Source organism: Rhinolophus hipposideros, assembly GCF_964194185.1.
Source record: "Rhinolophus hipposideros genome assembly, chromosome: 21".
Classification (NCBI taxonomy): domain Eukaryota; kingdom Metazoa; phylum Chordata; class Mammalia; order Chiroptera; family Rhinolophidae; genus Rhinolophus; species Rhinolophus hipposideros.
Genome location: NC_138067.1, coordinates 37138793 through 37161830, shown reverse-complemented (window position 1 = coordinate 37161830; position 23038 = coordinate 37138793). Strand labels below are relative to the sequence as shown.

The 23038-nt window shown below is 38.8% G+C and overlaps 1 protein-coding gene across 1 annotated transcript; it reads left to right on the top strand.

Annotated features, from left to right (window-relative positions):
- Positions 1 to 376: 376 nt before the first annotated feature.
- Positions 377 to 22707, top strand: LOC308490618 (uncharacterized protein). Its single transcript, XM_081033119.1, has 4 exons — positions 377 to 447; positions 3254 to 3341; positions 6435 to 6561; positions 17102 to 22707. The coding sequence occupies exons 2-4, from the start codon at positions 3327 to 3329 to the stop codon at positions 19447 to 19449; spliced, it is 2490 nt and encodes an 829-aa protein (XP_080889245.1). The 5' UTR covers positions 377 to 447; positions 3254 to 3326; the 3' UTR covers positions 19450 to 22707.
- Positions 22708 to 23038: the final 331 nt, after the last annotated feature.

Here is a 23038-nt window from a genome sequence, read left to right as displayed (position 1 = left end):
GCTTTTCATTTAAACCGTTTACATCATCTGAGTAGAACATCCTAGTTGCCAACATACGTGGCCACAGCCCTGCAAGTTTGTAGCTTAAAACTGTTAGAGCTTGTAATTTTAAACAGGCAGAAAGCCACCAGACGGGAAAGACAGTACAGGATTTCTAAACCCGGAAAAAACACCTTGTGCGATAGGTGGAGGCACTGGCAGGTCCCGGCCGGCCGGCCCCGCCCCGCCCCGCCCACCGCCCCGCCCCCGCCCCCGCCCCGCCCCGCCCGCGGCTTTCTGCCCCCGCGCGGCGCCGCGCGCAGCGCGGACCTCTCCCCACGCCCCGGCCCTGCAGGTCGCGCTCCGTGTAGGCCCCACCCCCAAGCCGCCCCGCCTCTTCCCTCCGCGCGGGCAGTTCCCAACAGACCCGGAAGCGGGGAACGCAGACCGGAGGTCGCGGTGTGGGAAGTAAGTGCCCGTCTTTCCGTTTTAACCCTGCGTCTCGCGTCCCCCATCTCGGTCCTGGCGTCTGGGGTCTCCGCGGACCCGGAAACCCCCACATCCGCCCCTCTCCCCCAAGTAAACGTCTGACGTCGCTATGACAGGCCCGGGGCGCTTCCCTGTGGGTTTAAAATGGCTCTGAGGCTGCTCCCTGCCCTCGGCTTTTCTGTCTTTGGTCCAAGTAGACCCCGCGTTTCGACTCGTTTTCTTTTTTAAGTCTGTTTGCCGACGTTCCTGCTCCGTGGATTCGCGGCCTCTCCCCTCGCCCTCTAGGCCCCTCTGGGCTGCACCCGTCACCCCGCCCCGGGAGAGACCGCGTCCTCTTCCAGGTTCTGGGAATCTGGAGACTCCACCCCTCTCCTGAGACACCCTCCCGGCCCCATCTGCACGCGTCCTCAGGCCGGGTCCTTCTGTTCCCAGGCCTTCCCTTCATGGTCATCCTTCCCCTGACACTGCTTTGGGGGAGGTGACCTGGGCCTGACTTGTGGCACCCCGTGTTCTTCCATCCCAAACTCCACTCCTGTGGAAAATGTGCTTTTCGTGGAGGCTCGAGTGTCTTTCTGTCTTGTGCAGCAGCATTGTTTCCTGCCTATTTCAAGTTAGTAGCTGTAACAGTTTCAAGGTAAAAGCTTAGAGGCATCTTACTCCATCCCACTCCTGAATGTGCGGGGCCAAGGGGTTAGAAGACAGCGACTGAGAAAGAAATAGGAAAACGGAGAAGAGAAGAACGAGGGAGAACAGATGGCAATATATAGAGAATGAGTGAGAGACTTGCAGAGACAGTAAGAGTGGAAGAGAATAAGCTGTGAAAGTAGCAGGGGGAGAAAAGCAGGATCTGCAAGAAGATGAAGGTGAGCAAATAGGAGAGGGGCCTTTGGTAGGTTAGGTAGGAGCAGGGGCAACAATGGTGAGGCACTTCAGAGTGGGGCAACAGGATAAAACAGTTGGACTTAGGGACCATAGAGCCACATGGTACCTGTGACTGAAAGGAGAAGAAAGGGTCACCAGAAGAACAGGAAGAAATGGCAGGAAGGAAATCTACCGTGATTCCCCAAAAATAAGACCTAGCCGGACCATCAGCTCTAATGCGTCTTTTGGAGCAAAAATTAATATAAGACCTGGTCTTATTATAATGTAAGACCGGGTATAATATAATATATACATACCGGGTCTTATATAAGTTTTTGTTCCAAAAGACGCATTAGAGCTGATGGTCCAGCTAGGTCTTATTTTGGGGGAAACATAGGCGCCTGAGGATGCCATAGAGTGGAGAGGAAGGGAGTGTGACAGAGAAGAAGGAACATAACAATAGAGAGGGAGCCAAGATGGGGGAAGAAAGTGGTGATACACAGCAAGATTGGGGACAATCAGAAAAGTTGGGGAGAAAGCAACAAGGGGGTAGAAGTTGCTGAGTGGGGCAGGTCAGGTGTGAGAGAAGGAATAGAGAAGGGGAAACAGGACAGGAGAGGGGGACAACATGAGCAGATAACAAACAAAAAAAAGGAAAAGATATAGAAAAGGACAGAGGGAAACACATAATAGTAAAGAAAGGGGGGTGATCCACATCTGGGTATAAACCAAAAGGAAATGAAAACATTTTGAAGAGCTATCTGCACTCCCCAAGCATTATTGCATTATTCACAACAGCCAAGATGTGGAAAAAACCTAAATGACTTAAGACATATGAATGGGTAAAAGAAACGAGGTCTATCTATCTATCTATGATGAAATATTATTCATTCATAAAAATGAAGGGAATCCTGCCATTTACTGCAACATGGATGAACCTGGAGAATATTTTGTTAAGTGAATTAAGCCAGACAGAGAAAGACAAATACTGTATGATCTTGCTATATGTGGAATCTAGGAGAGTCAAACTCAAAACCGGAGAGGAGAGTGGTGTTGACCAGGGGCTGGAAGGTAGTAAAAATGGGGAGATGTTGGTCAAAGGGTACAAGCTTTCAGTTGTAAAATGAATAAGTTCCAGTTATCTAATGTACAGCATAGTGGCTATAGTTAATCATACTGTGTTACATACTTGAAATTTGCTGAGAGAGAAATCTGAAGTGTTCTGACCACACAGAAAAAAATGGTAATTGTGAGTTGATGGATGTGTTAATTAAATTGATTGTGATAATTATTTTGCAGGGTATAAGTATTTCAAGTGACCACGTTGTACTCCCTAAATATACACAACTTGTATTTGTTGATCATGCCTCAGTGAAAGTGGAAAAGAACAAGCAGGTGGGAGGTGGTCCTGAATCCTGCTTCACATTAGATTGCTGAGGCATTTTGCAATGACATCTCTTTTGCCTCCTGATCAGAAAGTCTCATTCAAATATTGGGGTGGGTCTAGCCTCAATAATATGCAAGGCGCTTCAGGTGATTCTAATCTGTATCCATCACTGAGTAGCAAGGCTCTGGGTCCTCCATTTCTGATGGCTGAGATCTGGAGTGAGGGTGAGTGGGGTTCGGCTCTGCATGGGGTTTGATGGGAGGGGGTAACCTGAAGGGGAGTGTGGAGTCAGCCGAGGTGCCCACAACTGCAGTGTATGTGAGGGCTCCACCAGAAGGGTAGCCTGATCTGAAGAAAGAGGTGCAAAACTCACTTGTTGGTCTTAACTAGGAGTTTACTGTTCCTGAATCTATGCTGTAGCAGGGTAGCAGACATTGTATTTTCCATGTGCAGACATTGTATTTTCCATGTGCCAAGGTCTCCCCTATGGGTCTCCCCACTGTGTGGTTGATAAACAGTATATTTTTAACTTTCCAGATTGACTTCTAAAGACTCTTGCCTGAGGAAGAAGCCCAGAAGAGGAGGCAGAGGAAAGAAAGAGGGGTCAGGAATGGCTCTTTCTCAGGTAGTCATATTCTTGGTTGATAGTTGTGTCTGTCCCTCCTGAAATGCCCTTCTTTGACTTGCTGATCTTCTGGCCTGAAGTATTCTGCCTGACACTTGTTTGTTCACACTCAGTCTGGGCCTTCCTTCAATTCCCCTCTTACATTTCTGATTTTAGTTATGGAATTGTCTCATTTTCTTAGTCTACCTAAGGTTTTGTCAATTTGTTAATTTTTCAAAAACCCAACTCTTGGTTTGTTGATTTTTAAAATTTTTTAATTTTCTATTTCATTTATCTCTGTTCTGATTTTTCTTATTTACTTCTTTCCTTCAGGCTAATTTGGGTTTAGTTTTTTCTAAGTTTTCAACTTCTTTCAGGTGTAAAATATATTTCTTACTGGAGCTCTTTGCTTTTTTTAAATGTTAAGCATATACCACAGTAAATGTTCGTCTTAGTGCTGCTTTCGCTGCATCCCACACGTCTTGATGCTTTGTATTTTTCAGTTATATCCAGACATCATAAAAATTTCCTTGTGATTTCTTTTTTGACCTACTGATTGTTTAAAAATGAGTTTTTTAATTTCCACATTTTGTGGACTTTTTCTGTTTTTCTTCTGCCATTTGTTTCTAGTTTCGTTTCATTGTGGTTAGAGAAGATACTTTTTATGGTTTCAATTTTTAAAACTTTGTTAAAGATTTGTTTTGTGGCTTAATATCTAGTCCATAATAGAGAATATTCCATTGAGAAGAATGTGTTTTCTGCTGTTGTTGGGTGGAGTATTCTGTATATGTGTTAGGTCCAATTCGTCTATAGTGTTGTTCAAGTCCTCTATATCCTTCTTGATCTACTGTTTGCTTGTTGTATCCATAAAAAAAACTACTGCTGGCGTCTCATGCTATTACTGTGCTGATGCCTCTTTCTCCCTTCGTTTCTCTCAGTGTTTGCCTCATATATTTGAGAGTGCTAATTTTAGAGGTATATGTATTTATAGTTGTTACATGTTGTTATATGTTCCTGGTGAATGGACCCTCTTATTATAACGTCCTTGGTTTCTTGCGACAGTTTTTATCTTACAGTCTGTTTCGTCTGATACAATATAGCCACCCCTGCTGTCTTTAAGGTCCCATTTGAATGGAATATCTTTTCCCCTCCTTTTATTTTTAGCCTATCTCTGTCCTTAGATTTGTGAATTTTAACAGTTCCAGCTCTTTGAGAGTCCCTCTCTCTCTCTCTTTCTTTCTTTGTCTCTCTCTCTATTTTTGTCTCCATTTCCTTCTTCTACTGGTCCCTGCTCAGGCATGTTGTACAGCGGTGCATGGCAGGAGCCACCTCCAGCCCCCTTTCCTCCACTCGTATTGCAGAAGAAATGCATCCAGTATTTGCTGCTGATCATGATTCTCGTGAAACGATCTTCCTTGATGGCAGTCTTTTCCCCCAATTTCCTTTTTGTCATGATTTTTAATTAAGAATTTTTTCATGTATATACTAGTATGATGAGTTCTTAAAGTTTAATTTGTTAAATTAGTGCATAATACTCATCACTTTTTAAATCTTGAATCATTGTTTTATGAATGGAATAAGGGAATAAACTCTGGGGTTTTTTTTGCTTACATATCTATATTTAAATGGATAAAATTAATATTTTTGAATGTAGGTATTTTATAGAGACTGGAGTTAAAGTATTTTATTTTTTTGTACATGTTGTACTATTTTTTTTACTATCCTACTATAGAATAATGTTGGCAAACTAAATTAAGTACAACTGATACATTTTCATTGCCTTTAAGATGCAGAAACACACATGAATAAAACTGATAGGAAAAAAAAATCATCCAGAAATTGTCATCGAGACACAACTCCTCATTTCAGTTAATTTGTGTGTTTGTGTGTGCATGCATGAGTGCATGGATATTGAAGTGCATCAATATTATAAAAGATCTCATCATTTCATAAATAAGTTTTATATTTTTTTAACAGTTGAAGTGATAAATATATTCCATGGCCTTAAATTTTTCTACACTATCACATGAATTATTTAAATAGTAATAGTAATATAAAGTACACGTGTATATAAGGGCATGTGTATGCTTGTGTGCATATAATGACCTTTTATACTATTGCATATTGTTAACCTTGAACTTCATTCTGGTCTCTAAGGGAACCATCTGCCAATACACTTTTAATGGTATGTCTGTTACTTCACTGTTTGATTCTTTACATTCAATTCTAAAGCTTTTCCATCTGAGTTCAGGTGTTTGCTGTGCCATTTCTTAGCTGTTTGATCTGAGGTGAATTTCTTACAGTATCTGTGACATAGCTGTCTCCTCAGTAAGATGGGACCACATCTTCCTCTAATGAGCTATCATGTTGATAAGAAATTAATACATGAGAGAACAATGCTCAGCAATAGACAGCAATAGGACAATGCTTAGCATTTAGCACATTCAAAAATCTTAGTCGTTGCTGTTGCTGTCATCATCACAATTTGACTTTTCAGTCTGATCTGATTATTATGTCCGTTTTGGAGGAAGGCAAAGAGCCCTGGACTGTGAAAGGTGAGGTGAAAAATAGCAAAAAACCCAAATCAGTTGGAATGTATCAAACGTGTGAACAGAGGTAAGAGCTCAGAAAGGGAGAGAGGAAACCACACCATTACTAGTGTTTGGGAAACTCCCATTTTGGGAGAGTTCTAAGGGAAAACAGATATTTGTTTCTTGTGAACTCAAATTTTTCTGACCTTTCTTTAATGGCTCTGTGAACTGGTATCTCTGAAGATACCAGTCATGCTGTAGCTCATCTAGACATTGAATATCACTCAGTGTGTAGAAAACAACATCTAACACTTCTGCATAGACAACTGGGTATTGAATTTTTATTTATATATTTCATGTATTACGCACAAAAGTGAGATATCCACATTGATTTGAAGGATAACATAATTTCTTATGGAAAATCATGAGAAATTAAAATTAGAGATATACAACTCCAAATTCCTTTATGTGGATCTATCAGAAAACACACTTCACATCAATTCTTAACGCCACTCTCCTCATATTGTGTGAAGTTAAGAACTCTCTTCATGGCTCCTTTGGTGAACTATGTTTTTCATTTCAGGGACGGTTGACATTCCGCGATGTGTTCATAGAATTCTCTCAGGAGGAGTGGGAATGCCTGGACCCGGCTCAGCGGAAACTGTACAGGGACGTGATGTCGGAGAACTACAGGAACCTGCTCTCCCTGGGTGAGGATAACTTCTGTCCAGAAGTTGGGATCTGCCCTGGATATTGTTACCTTTTTCCTTGTATGCCTCTTGGGAGCCCTTGCGGTTTGACTTGAGTCAAAATCTAGAGTTCACTTGACTGAGATCAAAACCCTGTTTACTCAGAAATGAATAGCTTAATCATTATCTGGCATCAGGACTTTAAACTTTCTTTTTCTTCAAACGATTGCCCATTTCATGATACATTGGGGATGTTCCAGAGCTTAAGTATTTATAAATCCCTATGATATATTTGAAAGTACCCAGTGTTCTGATTTCTATCCCTGTGCTTCTGATTCAGTACTGCCTGGAAGAGAGCTGGGTATCTGCACATTACACTGGTCCCTATGCACAGAAGGAGGCAAATAATAGGTGGATTTGTGAAATACTTTTCTAGACCCATCTGGAATGTCCTCCTTTCTCAGCTGAAGAAACAGCTGGGATTCTGGAAAAGCCACAGCACTTCATATGCCTTTCTTGAGATTAGGAATGTCTGTCTATCTGATTATTATCTCCATTTTGGTGGAAGGCGAAGAGCACTGGACTGTGCAGAGTGAGGTGAAAAATACCAAAAATCCCAAATCAGTTGGATTGTACAAGGTATAATCAAACAATATGGTGAACATTTAAATAAAAAAAATTTATTATAGCAAAAGACACACTGCCATTAATTCCCCTCAGAATACTCCCCCTCGCTTTGAATACATTAGCCCATCATTTTTCTGAAGCAGTTCTGGAAGTCCTCTTTTGTGTCTTTAGTTGCGCTGTCATGGCTGCCTCGGTGTCCTGAATCATTTTGACTTTGTGAAAGAGCCAGAAGTCTCCCAGAGCCAGATCCGGTGAATAAAGTGGATGAGGACACACCATAATGGTTTTATTTGACATAAATTACTGTATACCAGAAGTGATATGTGACACAGGGCGTTGTCATGATGGAGGATGATTTACGACACACTTTAAAACACACCTTCTCTCAACCATAGCTCACACCTGACTGACTGCACCAAACGAGTTGAAACTTGTCACACACTGTTACTAAGGCTCGAAGTGCCGCTTCCCTTATTGAAGATCCCTGCCTTTCTGTTGGATGGCACTCGGCAGCAGCAGTCACTGTTATTTTTTTATCACAATGGAAAGGCTCCGTGTCACAGCATCGTTTCTGGTACAGCAATTTCTGTCAAGTAAAAGCCTTACAGTGTGTCCTCATCCACCTTATTCACTGGATCTGGCACGGTGAGTCTTCTGGCTCTTCCCCAAAGTCAAAATGACCCTGAAAGGTAAACGTTTTGAATTGATTCAGGGCATCGAGGCAGCCATGACAGCACAACTAAAAACACTCATGAAAAAGGACTTCCAGAACTGCTTCAGAAAGTGGCAAGAATGGTGGCATAAGTGTGTTCAAAGTGAGGGGGAGTATTTTGAGGGGGATTAATGGCAATGTGTCTTTTATAATAATATAATGTTTTTATTTAAACATTGACCTTATTTTTTGATCACACCCTGTATCAAAGGTGTGAAACAGAGGTAAGAGCTCAGAAAGGGAGAGAGGAAGCCACACCATTCATAGTGTTTGGGAAACTCCCAAAGTGGGAGAGTTCTAAGAGAAAACATGTTTGTTTCTTGTGAACTCTCAAAGGAAAATTTTCTTCTCCCCATCTTATCCTTCTGTCCTTCAACATGTAGCGTTTATCCTGTCATCCTCCACTGGTGCTGCAGCTTCAACAGAGACAGAGGCAAAATCTTTATCATGATCCCAACACTGTTATCTGGTGCCTGTGACTTATTCAGTTTCTTGACTTTGAGGAGCATGGGGAAGGCTGTTTTAAAGGGTTCTCTTTCATCCTTGGTCTCTCTTTCTGCCCTTACTTCCATTGGATGCTCAGTTCTTAGTTCATATAAATGAGAGCTGAGGCCTTCGTAGTCCTGATTCCTGGATCTATCCTAGTCCTGTCCCCATTTGCTGTAGTTAGAACCTAACCAGGAGATAGGAAAACACTGGCTGTTCTTCCATTCCAACTGGTGCCCTAGAAACTTCATGGAGCTGTCTCCAGCCCTGTCTGCCTGTTCAGATCCCTCAGCCATTTTCTGTTCTGATTTTGCTACACACTGCAGGGTATGTGTAACAGGGAGGTGGGTTGGATCTTCTGTAACTGTTACTTAGGAAATCTAAAACTGTGGATGGAGAGATCCTCTCTTTGATCCCCAGTCCTACAGGGGGAGCGTGTTTCTATCAGTCTTTCAGGCTCTTAGCTTGGAGTCTCTGGGTACAGCACTTGGTCCCATCTCAAGATCCTACAATATCTGACCCCATACCTTCTATTTTTTTTTTCTGCACCACTCTACCTTTTATGGGAATGTAGACTCTTCCAGAATTCATATTCTCTTAAGTTTGCATGATTTGCCTATGAAACTTGCTTTTGAAATACACATTCCTAGGATCTGAACTTTTACCCTGTTTCTTGCTGTGATGATCCTTCATTAGGTGATGGATAACTTCTGGTGGTCTCTTGTATGGAGTGGGTTTACTTGGTCACAGAATATTCCTGATGGAGAAATCTTTAACTGATATGTTACAATGTTATCCTGCTACATACAGAAGCCTCACTTGAAGCTGCTCAGTGCGGTGGTCAGCACGTCCCACGATACCGAGATAGAAGGTATCAGTGAGAGTCTGATAAGTGTTTTCAGTTTTCTTTCTGGTTTTGAGGAGTGTCAAAAAGCATCTCTCCAGAGCACTGTGAGAGTGCTGATCACATATACATGCTAATGATCATCTCCTTTGAGCTGCGATAAATAGCGTAGAAATTTCTCCTAGGGAGAACACGGTCCATGTTTGCATCTTCCTATCACTGAGGCTGTTGACTAAACTATTGTTCTTGCCCCATTTCTCTTCCCTGGCGTGTGCCGTTGTGCATTCTACCTGAATAAATACTTTTTATTTATATATTTATTTATATTTATTTATATATTTTTAAGTTAGTTTTAGATGTACAAAACAACATAATAGACATTTACACCCCCACTAAGTGATAACCCACCAAGTCTACTACCCCTCTGACGTCGTACGTAGTTATTACAGTACCATTGACTATATTCCTTATGCTGTACTTTATATTTTGACACACACACACACACACACACACACACACACACACACACAGTGCCCAAAAAATGTATACACATTTTAAGAGATGTTATCTATGTAGCAGTAGTTCGCCATAATCAGAAGAAGTATCTGGACACTGATGGTAACCACTTGAAATACCTCTTGTAATTGCAGAAGTCAAATGTGACTATATTGAGTATTACAATTTTAATAGTGTTTTCCTTTCTTAAAATGTGTATACATTTTTTGGCACTCTCTGAATGTGTGTGTGTGTGTGTGTGTGTGTGTGTGTAACTATAGTTGACATCCAGTATTATTTGATATTAGTTTTAGGTGTACAGCGCAGTGGGTAGGCATTTATATAATCTATGAAGTGATCCCCCCGATAAGTTCAGTACCCATCTGACACCTACATAGTCTTTATGCCCACACTGTATTTCACAGCCCTGTGACTATTTTGTGACTACCAGGTTGTACTTGTAATCCCTTCATCTTTCTCACCCATGTCCCAAATCCCCTCCCATCTAATAACCAGCAGTTTATTCTCTGTATCTATGAGTCTATATCTGTTTTGTTTATTTATTTTGTCCGTTCGATTCCACATATAAGTGAGATCATGTGGTATTTGTCTTTCTCAGTCTGATTCATTTCACATAGCATAATAGTCTCTAGGTCCATCCATGTTGTTGCAAATGGTAAAATTTCACTCTTTTTAATTTTTTTTTTTTTTTTTTATATTGGGGAACAGTGTTTTTCTCCAGGGCCCATCAGCTCAAAGTCGTTGTCCTTCAATCCAGTTGTGGAGGGCACAGCTCAGCTCCAAGTCCAGGCACCGTTTTCAGTCTAGTTGCAGGGGGCACAGCCCACCATCCCATGTGGGAATTGAATCAGCAACCTTATTGTTAAGAGCTTGAGTTCGAACCAACTGAGCCATCCGGCTGCCCCCTCATTCTTTTTATGGCAGAGTAATACTTCAGTCACAACTGTTTATGTTAATGAGGTGACTTTTGCAAATCCCCAATGATAGGAAGACTATTTGTCAGTGCAGCCAACCATATGATAAGGGGCTCGGAACTTTTATAGTCCTGACCTCCTTGGAGGGGAGGGGCTAGATACTGAGCTGAATCATCAGTGGCTAGTGGTTTAATCAGCCACGCCTACGTAATGAAACTTCCATGAAAACACGAAAGGAGAGGTTTCCGAGAGCTTCCAGGTTAGTGAACATGTGGAGATTCAGAAGAGTGGTATGCTAGGAAGAGCGTGGAATCTCGTTGCCCTTTCCCCATACCTTGCCCCATGCATTTCTTCATCTGTCTTTTCTTGAGTTTATATTCTTTCATAGTAAATCAGTAATCTAGTAAGTAAAATATTTCTCTCAGTTCTGTCAGCTGCTCTAGCAAATAAATCTAACCCGAGGAAAGGGAGGTTGAAACCTCTGATCTGTAGCTGGTCTGTCAGAAGCCCAGGTGACAACCTGGAGTCATGATTAGCATCTGAGTTGGGATGGGGGAGAGTTGTGTTCTAGAACTGAACCCTTAACCTGTGGGATCTGACACTATGTCCTAGTAGATAGTGTTAGAATTGATTTGAATTGTGGGATATCAGCTGGTGTTGGAGGATTGCTTGTTGGTGTGGGGAACGCCCACCACCCATAGTGGAATTGGCGATCAGACCCTTTTAGACTTCTTTATATATTCACAATATTAATCTATTATCAGATATATGAGTTGCAAATATTTTCTTCCATTCCATAGATTGTGTTTCCACTCGATTAAATGTGTGCTTTAATGCACAATAGTTTGTAATTTTGATGTAGTTCAATTTCTGTGTTTACATTTGTTGCCTGTGCTTTTGCTGTCGTTTGATAAATTATTGCTGAATCCAATTTAATCTTTTCTCCTACTGTGTTTCCCCAAAAATAAGACCTAGCCGGATCATCAGCTCTAATGCATCTTTTAGAGCAAAACTTAATATAAGATCCAGTTTTATTTTAATATAAGACCGGGTCTTATATTTTAATATAAGACCAGGTCTTTATAATATAGTATAATATAATACCTGGTCTTATATTAATTTTTGCTCCAAAAGACACATTAGAGCTGATGGTCCGGCTAGGTCTTATTTTCGGGGAAACACGGTATGTTTTCTAATAGCAATTTTATAGTTTTAGGTCCTATGTTGAGGTGTTTTACTTTTAGTTAATTTTTATATATAGTGTGAGGTATTGGTCCCAATATATCCTTCTGCATATTGATATCCAGTTTTCTCAATACCTTTGGTTGAATAGCCTGCCCTTCCTTCCTTGAATGATATTGATATCCTGGTGGAATATCATTTGAACATGTATACATGACTTTATTTCTGATGCCTCTATTTCTGTTTCACTGGTCTATTTGTCTTTCTGCCAGTGGCACATTGTTTTGATTAGTTTAGCTTTGTAATAACTTTGGAAATAAGGAAGCGTGAAACCTTAAACTTTTTTTTTTTTGAAGCTTGTTTTTCCTATGTAGAGTCTGTTGCTATTCCTTATGAATCTTATCATGGATTTATGTATTTCTTCTAAAAGTGCTGTTTGGATTTCACCAGGGATTGCCTGTCATCTGTTGATTGCTTTGAGTAGTGTTGACATTTTGGCAATATTGTCTTCTAATCCATGAAATTGAGACATCTTTACATTTATTTGTGTCTTTAATTTTTTCCAGCAGTGTTTTTAGTTTTCCGTATACAAATCTTTCCCTTCTTGGGTAAGGTTATGCCTTTTTTGTTTGTTTTATTGATACTATTGTAAATAGAATTGTCTTAGCAATTTCCTTTCTGATTGTTCACTCGTTCATGTATAGAAATACAATTCATTTTTGAACGTTGGTGTTATAACTTGCAGCTCTTCTGAATTCATTTCATTAGTTCTAGCAGGTTTTTTGCATAATATTTAGGGTTTTCTATATATTAGATCATATTTAGGTGAACAGATAATTTTGCTTCTCCTTTTTCTATTTGGAGATATTCTATTTCTTTCTCTTGAGTATTTGTACCGTCTAGGACCTCCAGTACTATGTTTTATAGAAATAGTGAGCATAGGCTTCCTAGTATTGTTCCTGATCTTAGAGAAAAAACTTTGTCTTTCACCACTGAGTATGATGTTAGCTGTGGACTTTTTATATATGTCTTTCATGCTGCTGAGGTAGTATTTTTTAGTAGATGTGCTGCCGAAGCAAGCACGAGGTAGTATTTTTTCTATTCATAGCTTATTGAGTGTTTTTTATCATGAAAGGCTGTTAACTTGTCAAATGCTTTTTCTGCATCAATTGACATGATCATGTGGGTTTTTTCTTCATTTATTCTGTTACTATGCAGTATTACATGCAATGATTTTCATATGTTGACTCATCTTACATGTCAAGAATACAGCTTTCTTGGTTATGGTGTATAATTCTTCTAATGTGCTAGTGAATTTGGTTTTATTATGTTATTGATGATTTTTGCATCAGTATTCTTTGGAGATATTGGTCTGTGGTTTTCTTGTATTGTCTGTGTCTGGCTTTGCTATTAGGGCTATTAGGCCTCATAAGATGAGTTTGGAAGTACTCCTTCCTGTTCAATTTTTTGAGAAGAGTTTGAGTAAGATTAGCATTAATTCTTTTTAAATGTTGAGTAAAATTCAACTTTCAAGCTGTCTAACTTGTCTTTGTTGGATGTTTTTTTTATTAGTGATTCACTGACCTTATGAGTTTTAATATATAACATGGTATAAATTTAAAGTGTACATACAGAGTGATCATATGATACACATATGTTGCTAAATAATTACAGTAGGTTAGTTAACACATCCGTCAACTCACATCATTACAACTTGTTTTTGTAGCGAGAACATTTAAGGTCTACTGTCTTAACAAGTTCAAGTATATAATACAATAATATTAACACTGGTCACCATGCTGTACATTAGTTCCCTAGGATTTATTTATCTTATAACTGGAAGATACTACTCTGATTAACATCTTCCATTTCTGTCAACCCACAACCCCTGTGTTGGTAGAAAAGCAGGATTTCCTTTTTTTTTTTTTTTTATGGGTGAATTGTGTGTGTGTGTGTGTGTGTGTGTGTGTCTCTTTTCTTTGTAGTTTTTGGCTATAGATCTCTTCGTGATAGTGATTCCATTTCCTTTTAATGTATACCCACAAGTGAGATCGCTGGAGCACATCGTAATTCTTTTTTAAATATTTTGAAGAACCCCCTTACTGTTTTCCATAGTGGGTACACCAATTTTCATTCCCACCAACAGCGCACTTTTTCCCACATCCTCACCTACACTTGTTATGTCTGGTCTTTTTGATGATCACCATTCTGACTGGGAGGAGATGGTATCTCACTGTGGTTTGGATTTGCATTTCTTCCTGAAGTAGGAGCTGGGAGTTGGGAAGCTTTTTTCTGTTCAATGTCACTGTAGGGTGCTGGGCAGGGAGGAAGCCAAAGGCAAACAAATTGCCTTGAACTTGCCTACACTTCTTGGTTCAGTGTTTTGGGGGTTTCCCCAAAGGAGTTTTTGTTTCTATATTTCTGTTAACTTCTTGTCTCCATGAGGTCATCAGTGCCTAGAGTTTACTGGTCTACTCTCTTGCTGACATCACTCCCCATGTCTTTTTTCTTGCAGAGATTATGTTGAGAGATTCAGGGACATGATTTTAAGTCATTAGAGACCCCAGCAAAAGGGACATTATTATTTTTAATACCAAACAAAAAGTCTTAGCCTAAAAAGTCTATATACCAAAATTGTTAAAATTCATATTTAAAAACATATTATGTAATATTTTATTTAGTAAGATTCTTTTTCCTTTTTCTCTTTCAACTAATAGTATTCACTTTTTTAAAATACTCAGACCTTGGAAAAACCTCCTGCTAACTTTGTGTCCCAAAACAAACTCTCTGCCCTCCCAGCCAGGAGATCATCATTCTGAACCCATGGTCTTCCTACTTTGTTGTACTATTGATACAGTTTTATCGTGTCTGCATGTGTGTGCAGAATAAACTCATCCATTTTCTCTTGATGGACACTTGTGGTAATTTTCTTCCAGTTACTGCCAAGAACATTCCTGCACATACATCCTGGACTATACCTATGTATGTTTCTTTTGAATATATGCCTAGAAATGGAACGCATGGAATATTCAATTTGATAAATTTCATAGCAAGTATTGTAATAGACGTAAACCTGCTTCCACCCTATAAGATCACACTATCCGTTTTTAAATTTCTTTCCTTTTTGCCCCATGTTCATAGTATAATTCCCACAGTTAAAAATGGGACAGTATTATGCTGCTTGCTAAACCAGTTCTTCCTTCTTCCAAGGTTGCCCTCCTACAGTCATATTCCCACAGACATGGAAGCATAAGTTCTGCCCCCACATGGCCATTATTCTGTCCTCCACTCTTGCCTTCCCCAGTCCTGAGCTTTCCTCACATGGCACCTTGCTCTGGAATACACTGTTATTTCCTAGCATGTTAAATCTGTACTCCTGATCTCACCGATTTCTACCACACTCCTTCATCAGTCCTGCAACCACCTGTACTCCTCACTAAAAAATGCTCCCCAACTTTGTCAGGACATGACCTAAATCAGTATGTGCAGAGGTGTCAACTATGAAACCACGTGCTGAGCAATACTATCATAGTGACACAGCTCAGCTCTCGTATCTCCCTTGCAGTATTTCTTTCTACGCTCCTGATAATATCTGTACTACATGGGTGGGGAGTCATACTTAAGAACATGTCATCTGCATCTGTAGGTCCAGGTTCAAATCCTGTTTCTCTTTCTATGTTAATGGGGGTTGTATATATAAACCCTCTGAGTCTACTGCCCTTTTGAAAAATAGTGGTAATTTCCCACAAGGCTTTTAAAAGTATATTAGTGCTGAGTACAGCATAGGAAATACAGAGGGTGCCAAAAAAAGTATACACGTTTTAAGAAAGGAAAAAACTGTATTAAAATTGTAATACTCAATATGTAGTCACGTTTGACTTCTGCAATTATAAGAGGTGCTCAAAGTGATTACCAGGAGCATCCAGACACTTCTGATTATGGCAAACAACTGCTACATAGATAACATCTCTTAAGATGTGTATACATTTTTTTTGGCACCCTCTGTATAATCAATTAAGTTGTAGCTATATTTGATGTCAGAAGGGTAGTAGATTGGGGGGGTTATCACTTTGTGAGGGATGTATGTGTCTTAATTATTATGTTGTTTTGTACATCTGAAAATAAACAATAATAATAAAACAATTTTTAAAAAAGCATATTAGTGCTGTTAGATGTCTCAGGACATTGCATGTTTTATACTAAAGACTCAAAAGTTACTTTTGGGTAATAAATATGATTTTCTGTCACATTTATTTTGAGATGTTGCTTTGCCTGCATTATATGATACGTTTTTATTTTGGAATTTGATCCCTCACCTTAGTTAATAAATTTTCAAAGCACAGACGATGTATTACCCAAATTGTGGGGCCAATGTACTGCACAGGTAACGGGCACTACACACACAGGGATTGTTCTGGTGGTTGGCTGTTAGATAACTGCAGTCATAAAATCATAAGGATGATGTCTGGCCTCCTTCTCTGTTCTTCCTTATAATGTTATGTATTTTCCTGACCTGATAAGAGTTTGATGGAGTGTAATTTTCTATAATACAGTTACTTGTTATTTATTGCAGGTTTTATCATGGAATTCTAGAATATTTTATTTATTAACTTGTATTTAGACATGCAGATGATGGTCTGTCAGTGTGCATTATGCAATACTAACTAACATGTACTCTTGGTGATGTTCTAAAATGCCTGTTCTTCGTGGGTACAGTTATTTTTATAGCTGGTCTTTAGAAAAACTATTTTGTTTTTTGAATTTTTATTTTCAATTTTCTCAATGCTATGTTCTGCAATTTTGATCTGCTCTTTATTTAAATTATTGAAATAACCTTGTTTGGGATTATTTACCATTATAATATGTTGTTCTTTGGCATTTATTTATGTCCAATATGTATGTAAAAATATGTATAATATAACATTGTTCTCTTCAATTATGATATAACAGTTTGGTTACTGCAAATTGGTTTGTGTTTTCGGGTCATCGTGGAAAAATATCCTTTCTTTGAGAGCTAACATAAGTTTGTACAACTTGTTTTTATCGTAGGGTGTTTGAAACTAGGCTAATGACAATTAATTTGAATTGCATGTGACTATTTCATTAGTAAAGAATCCTATTTTTTTTTTCGTGTTTCTGAAAATTTGAGTATCATGGTTGGGAAGTTTTATAAACTGTGTTCACTATAATTTTACTTTTGGTGTAATAGTAGTTTTTTACATGAAACATTTGTTTAGAAACTGCAGTTAATAGGATATCTATGGTTCTTTATTCTTGTAGATATCTGTCTTCCACATGTGATCAAGAAATTACAACCAACAACAACAAGTAATACAGAAGATGTATTCCAAACAGGGATATTTGGAAGATCTGAAAGCCACGTAATCAAAGATTTTTACTTCAGGGAAATCCAGGAAAATATGTATGACTTTGAGTGTCAGTGGAGAAATGATGAAAGAAATTACAAAGAAGTGTTTATAACCCCTAAAAAACATCTCACTGATAGGAGAGATCAACATGGTAGAAGGGATGCAGGAAACAAACCTATGGAAAATAGGCTGAGGTTAAGCTTTCAGGATGAACTGCAAATATTCCAAACTGAAGGGAACATTTATGGATGTAATCTAGTTGAGAACTCTGTCTTCAATATGTCCTCAGTTTCTGCACTTCAAAACCTTCCTCCTAGTGTCCAAGCCAACATCTCTAATATATATGGGAATGATTTTAGGCATCCTTCAATACTGACAAAAGACCAGAAAGCATGCAGGACAAAACCTTACAAATGTAATGAGTGTGGAAAAGCCTTTAGTATACGTTCAAGACTAATTTACCACCAGGTAATCCATACTGGAGAGAGACCACACCAATGTAACGAGTGTGGCAAAACGTTTACTCGAGCCTCACACCTCAGTACACATCAGGTAGTTCATAGTGGAGAGGGACCTTACAAATGTAACGAGTGTGGCAAAGTCTTTAGGGAAAAATCAAACCTTGCATGCCATCAGAGAATCCATACTGGAGAGAAGCAATACAAATGTAATGTGTGTGGCAAAGCTTTTAGTGTGCGTTCAAGCCTAAGTAGACATCAGATAATCCACACCGGAGTGAAACCTTACAAATGTAATGAGTGTGGCAAGGTTTTCCATAGAAAATCATACCTTGCAAGTCACCGGAATATTCATGCTGGTGTAAAACCTTACAAATGTATGGACTGTGGCAAGGACTTTAGTGAAAAATCACACCTTACATGCCATCAGAGAATCCATACTGGAGAGAAGCCTTACAAATGTAATGTGTGTGGTAGAGCCTTCAGTATGGGTTCAAGCCTAAATAGACATCAACTAATGCATAGCAGAGAAACACCTTATAAATATATTGAGTGTGGCAAGGTTTTCAGTAATATATCACACCTTGTAGGTCATCAGAGAATTCATACAGGAGACAAACAATACAAATGTAATGTGTGTGGCAAAGCTTTTAGTGTGCGTTCAAGCCTAAGTAGACATCAGGTAATCCACACTGGAGAGAAACCTTACCAATGTAGTGAGTGTGGTAAGGTTTTCCAGAGAAAAGCACACCTTAAACGTCATTGGAGCATTCACACTGGTGAAAAACCTTACAAATGTAATGAGTGTGGCAAGGCCTTTAGTCACTCTTCACACCTTGTAAGGCATCAGATAATCCACACTGGAGAGAAACCTTACCAGTGTAATGAGTGTGGCAAGGTTTTCCAGAGAAAATCATACCTTGCAAGTCACCAGAGAATTCATACTGGTGAAAAACCTTACAAATGTAATGATTGTGGCAGGGTCTTTAGTGAAAAATCAAACCTTTCCTGCCATCGGCGGTTACATACTGGAGATAAGCCTCACAAATGTAATGAGTGTGGCAAAGCTTTTAGTGTGCGTTCAATCCTAGCTAGACATCAGGTAATCCATAGTGGAGAGAAACCTTACAAATGTAATGAGTGTGGCAGTGTTTTTAGTTACAAATCCAACCTTGCACGTCATTGGAGCACTCATACAGGTGAAAAACCTTACAAATGTAATGTATGTGGCAAGGTCTTTAGTGAAAAATCAAACCTTACATGCCATCAGAGAATCCATACTGGAGAGAAACCTTACAAATGTAATGTGTGTGGCAAAGCCTTTATTGTGCGTTCAAGCCTAAGTAGACATCAGACATTCCACACTGGAGAGAGACCTTACAAATGTAATGTGTGTGGCAAGGACTTTAGTCACTCTTCACACCTTGCAAGACATCTGCGAATCCATACTAGAGAGAAGCCTTACAAATGTAATGTGTGTGGCAAAGCCTTTAGTGTGCGTTCAAGCCTAAGTAGACATCAGATAATCCACACTGGAGAGAGACCTTACCAATGTAATGAGTGTGGTAAGGTTTTCCAGAGAAAATCGCACCTTAAACGTCATTGGAGCACTCATACTGGTGAAAAACCTTACAAGTGCAATGAGTGTGGCAAGGCCTTTAGTCACTCTTCACACCTGAGAAGACATCAGATAATCCACACTGGAGAGAAGCCTTACAAATGTAACGAGTGTGGCAAAGCCTTCAGTGTGCGCTGGAGCCTAACTTACCATCAGGTAATTCATAATAGAGAGAAACCTTAAAAATGTAATGAGTGTGGCAAAGCCTAAATTAGGCTTGAGTTCAAGCCTAATTTACCATCAGGTACTCCATACTGGCGAGAGACCTTACAAATATACTGGATATGCCAAAGCTTTTAGGTATTGCCTTAAACTCGGTTCACCTAACAGTTCATACTTACAAATGCAGTGAATATGACAAAAGTTTAAATTAGTACTCTCACTATATAACAAAAATACACGTCCTGTAGAGTAAATGTACAAATCAATGTGTGCGAGAAGGTTTTTACCCATATGTTGGAGTGATATCTTTCCAACGTAACGAGCGTGGCAAAGCTTTACTCAGGGCTCACAGCTCACTACACATCAGATGATCCATACTGGAGAAGAGCCATATAAGTGTATGTGCCAAGGTGTTCAGTCAAAATTCACACCTGGCAGATAAATCTCTCATACTGGAGATGTAATATAATGAATGTGACAAAGTCTTTAGTCAAAATTCACACCTTGTTAACAACCAGAGAATTCATACTGGAAAGAAAACTTACAAGTGTAATGAGGGTGGCAAATCCTTCAGTGTGCATTCAGGCCTAAGTTAACATCGGCAGTCCATACTGGCAATAGACCTTACAGTGTAATGAATATGGCAAGATTTATAGCAGGTGTTCACACCTTAGCTTCATGAGAAAATAGATTTGTATGGAGGAAAGCCATACAAATGTATTGAATGTGGTAAGGCCTTCAGAAAATGGTCAGACCTCAGGTTTCACCAAAGAATTCATTCTGGAGAGAAACCATACAAATGCCATGAGTGTGGCAAAGCCTTTATTCAAGGCTCACATCTTACCAATCATCAGATACTCTATACTGGCAAGAGAAGTGTATTGCTTGTGGCAAGGCTTTTAGGAGTTACCTTAAACTCTGTGTTCACCAAATAGTTCATACTTATAAGTACAATGAATATGAAAGTTTTAAATTAGTGCTCAGTCTTGATACAGGAATATACATTCCTGGGAGAAATCACACACATATAATGTGTGTGTCAAGGTTTTTACCCAAAGATCAAAGGTTGGGGGAACCTACTGAAAGGATACCTTACAAATGCAAAGAGTGGCAAAGGCATTACCTTGAGTTCAGGTATTGTGCAACAACAGAGACTCCATATTGAAGAGAAATTATGTAAATTTATGTGGTAGAGTCTTTAAGCCTCACAATTCACTAGACACCGTAATATACATCTTTGAGAGAAACTACATAAAAGTAATGTGCATGCTAAAGCTTTTACCCATAGATCAAAAGTGTGGGGTATCAGAGGATTTATACTGGAAAGCAACCTTACAAATGTGATGAATGTCATAGGCTTTTCATCAAATGTCTGTTCCTTTGGAGTAATGACAGTTCATACAGGACGAACCCATACAAATATACTCAACACTGAAATACTATTAAGAAACTTGGAGTTCACCCAAGAATTCATACTGGGAAGAATCCTTACAAATGTAATGAATGTAGTTAAAATTTTAACCAGTTCTCACAACCGACCACCCTTTCAAGAATCCATACTAGGTATAACTAAGTCTCTAGTTGTCTGAGATTTACCTGAGGTATTATTAATACATACCGCAGAATAATTATGTAAGTGGAACTGTTAAAACTCACGCCATGGGACAAGGATGTGAACAAATAGCCCATTATTTTTAGTGTTTATAATGAGTTATTTTGAGTTTTCTTGAAGAGACTCCATTACTATTTATTACATTCAACCTGCAGTTTGAGGGCTGTTGATCTTATCTTTCCAGGCTTTTCATGATGGTCTTTGGGAAGGAATCTATATGGTTAAAGGGCCAACTTCATTAAGTACCATTCATTCATATCCATGTTCCCTGGATAAACAAGGACACTGATTATCAAATTCACTATTACATGACAGCATTAGGGAAGGCAGAGAATAATGTAAAATTACGGTATAAGTCATGGCTATTGTTCCAAGTGCCCTTCTGACAGACCATTGTAGGTTATAGAAAAGAATGCTCTACCAACTGACCATGAAACAGGCCTGGACAATAAGGGACTGGGTTATTAGGGAGCAATTATGGGGTAGAATAATACAGAAGAAATGGTGGTGACTTTCTCCATTAAGTGGTAATAGCTGTTGTATATCAGACATTACTGGAAAATTAGTTTTATTTTTGGAAATTAAGAGGGAGCAGTTATCTGAGAGGGGAGTTTAATCAAAAGAACCAGAATAGGATGTGCATGTGTATGATTCACATTTATCTGTTGGCATTACTTTTGCCATTTTTATTCAGAATGTATTACAAGTCTCGTGTTTTAATAAAATGTAATCAATTTTTTTTCATAACCCTGAATTGAATCTTTTCTACCAACTCAGTTTTATTGCACCTCTGTAGGGTTCTTCATAACATAAACTAATAATGCACCATTAGGCTCTCAAGATTGAAGGACTCTATAACAATTTACTTCCATGATGAAATCAACATACAATTTTGGGGTTATATACTCGCAGTTTGCACTTGAGTTATCTATCCAGCTCTGCCACAGGACATTTATGAGGCTATAATAAAAATACCATAGCGTTGCAATTTCAGTCTCTAACCTCCTAAAACCTGCCTCCATTCATGAATATATACCATATGATTATATTTCTTTATTCTTTTTTGTGCCCAAATAAAGCCCATGGCATGTGCCTTGTTTTACATGAAATGAAAAATGGAAATATAGTAAGCATATTGAAAACTAGGAAATCAGTAAAATTTCAGAAATAAGCATAAAAATAAAGTCTGCTTTGAGCTTAGAGCACTCAATGAAATAAATTAGGTGAACAATATACACTAAAGTGTTAAGATTATTTGTTACATAAGAAAGCTTTCTAGGGAGAGCAGGGTAGACTTCCTGCTGGTGAAAAACTGGTTTGAGAGAATAAAACTTACTTGTATATATTTACTCTTAAAACTCTTCATTTCTTGGTTGGGAAAACCACAATTTTCGTGGTAATTATTACATTCCTTCCTGATGCACCTATGGGTTCCATTGTAAGTCATGATTGTTGAAAATGCTTGTAAAACACTATTTATATACACTGCCCAGGGTATTTTTACCCTAAAGAAAAATTAATGCTTGGAAATGTTTACTAAATAAGATACTGAACAATTTTAATAGAAAAGCAATTTTCCAAAAGAATTAAAATGTTCCTTTGAAATTAAGGTAATAGGCAAAGGTTATTACATGGTTGATTTTGAACTAGTAAAATTTTTTTAATATAATTGTTTCTTAGCATTTTTTCCTTCCACACATTGTGACCAGATTATATATTCCATTTCCATTTTTTCCTGCTGTATACCAAGAGATACATAAATCATGGGTTGTATTAAAACTCGTGGCGTGAAAATGCACATACAACGATGACAGGTACAAAGTAGGTGCTCCAAAAATATAAAGAAAAAGTTCCTTTAGATCTTTACTTCAAGGAAATTACTGGAATGGCACAAGGTGAACTGAAGTATTTTCAGGTGGGATTGGCTACGTTCAGGTGCTTGAAAATCAAGTGTATGAAAATCAACAAGCACAGAGAAGCACAAGAAAATATAACGAG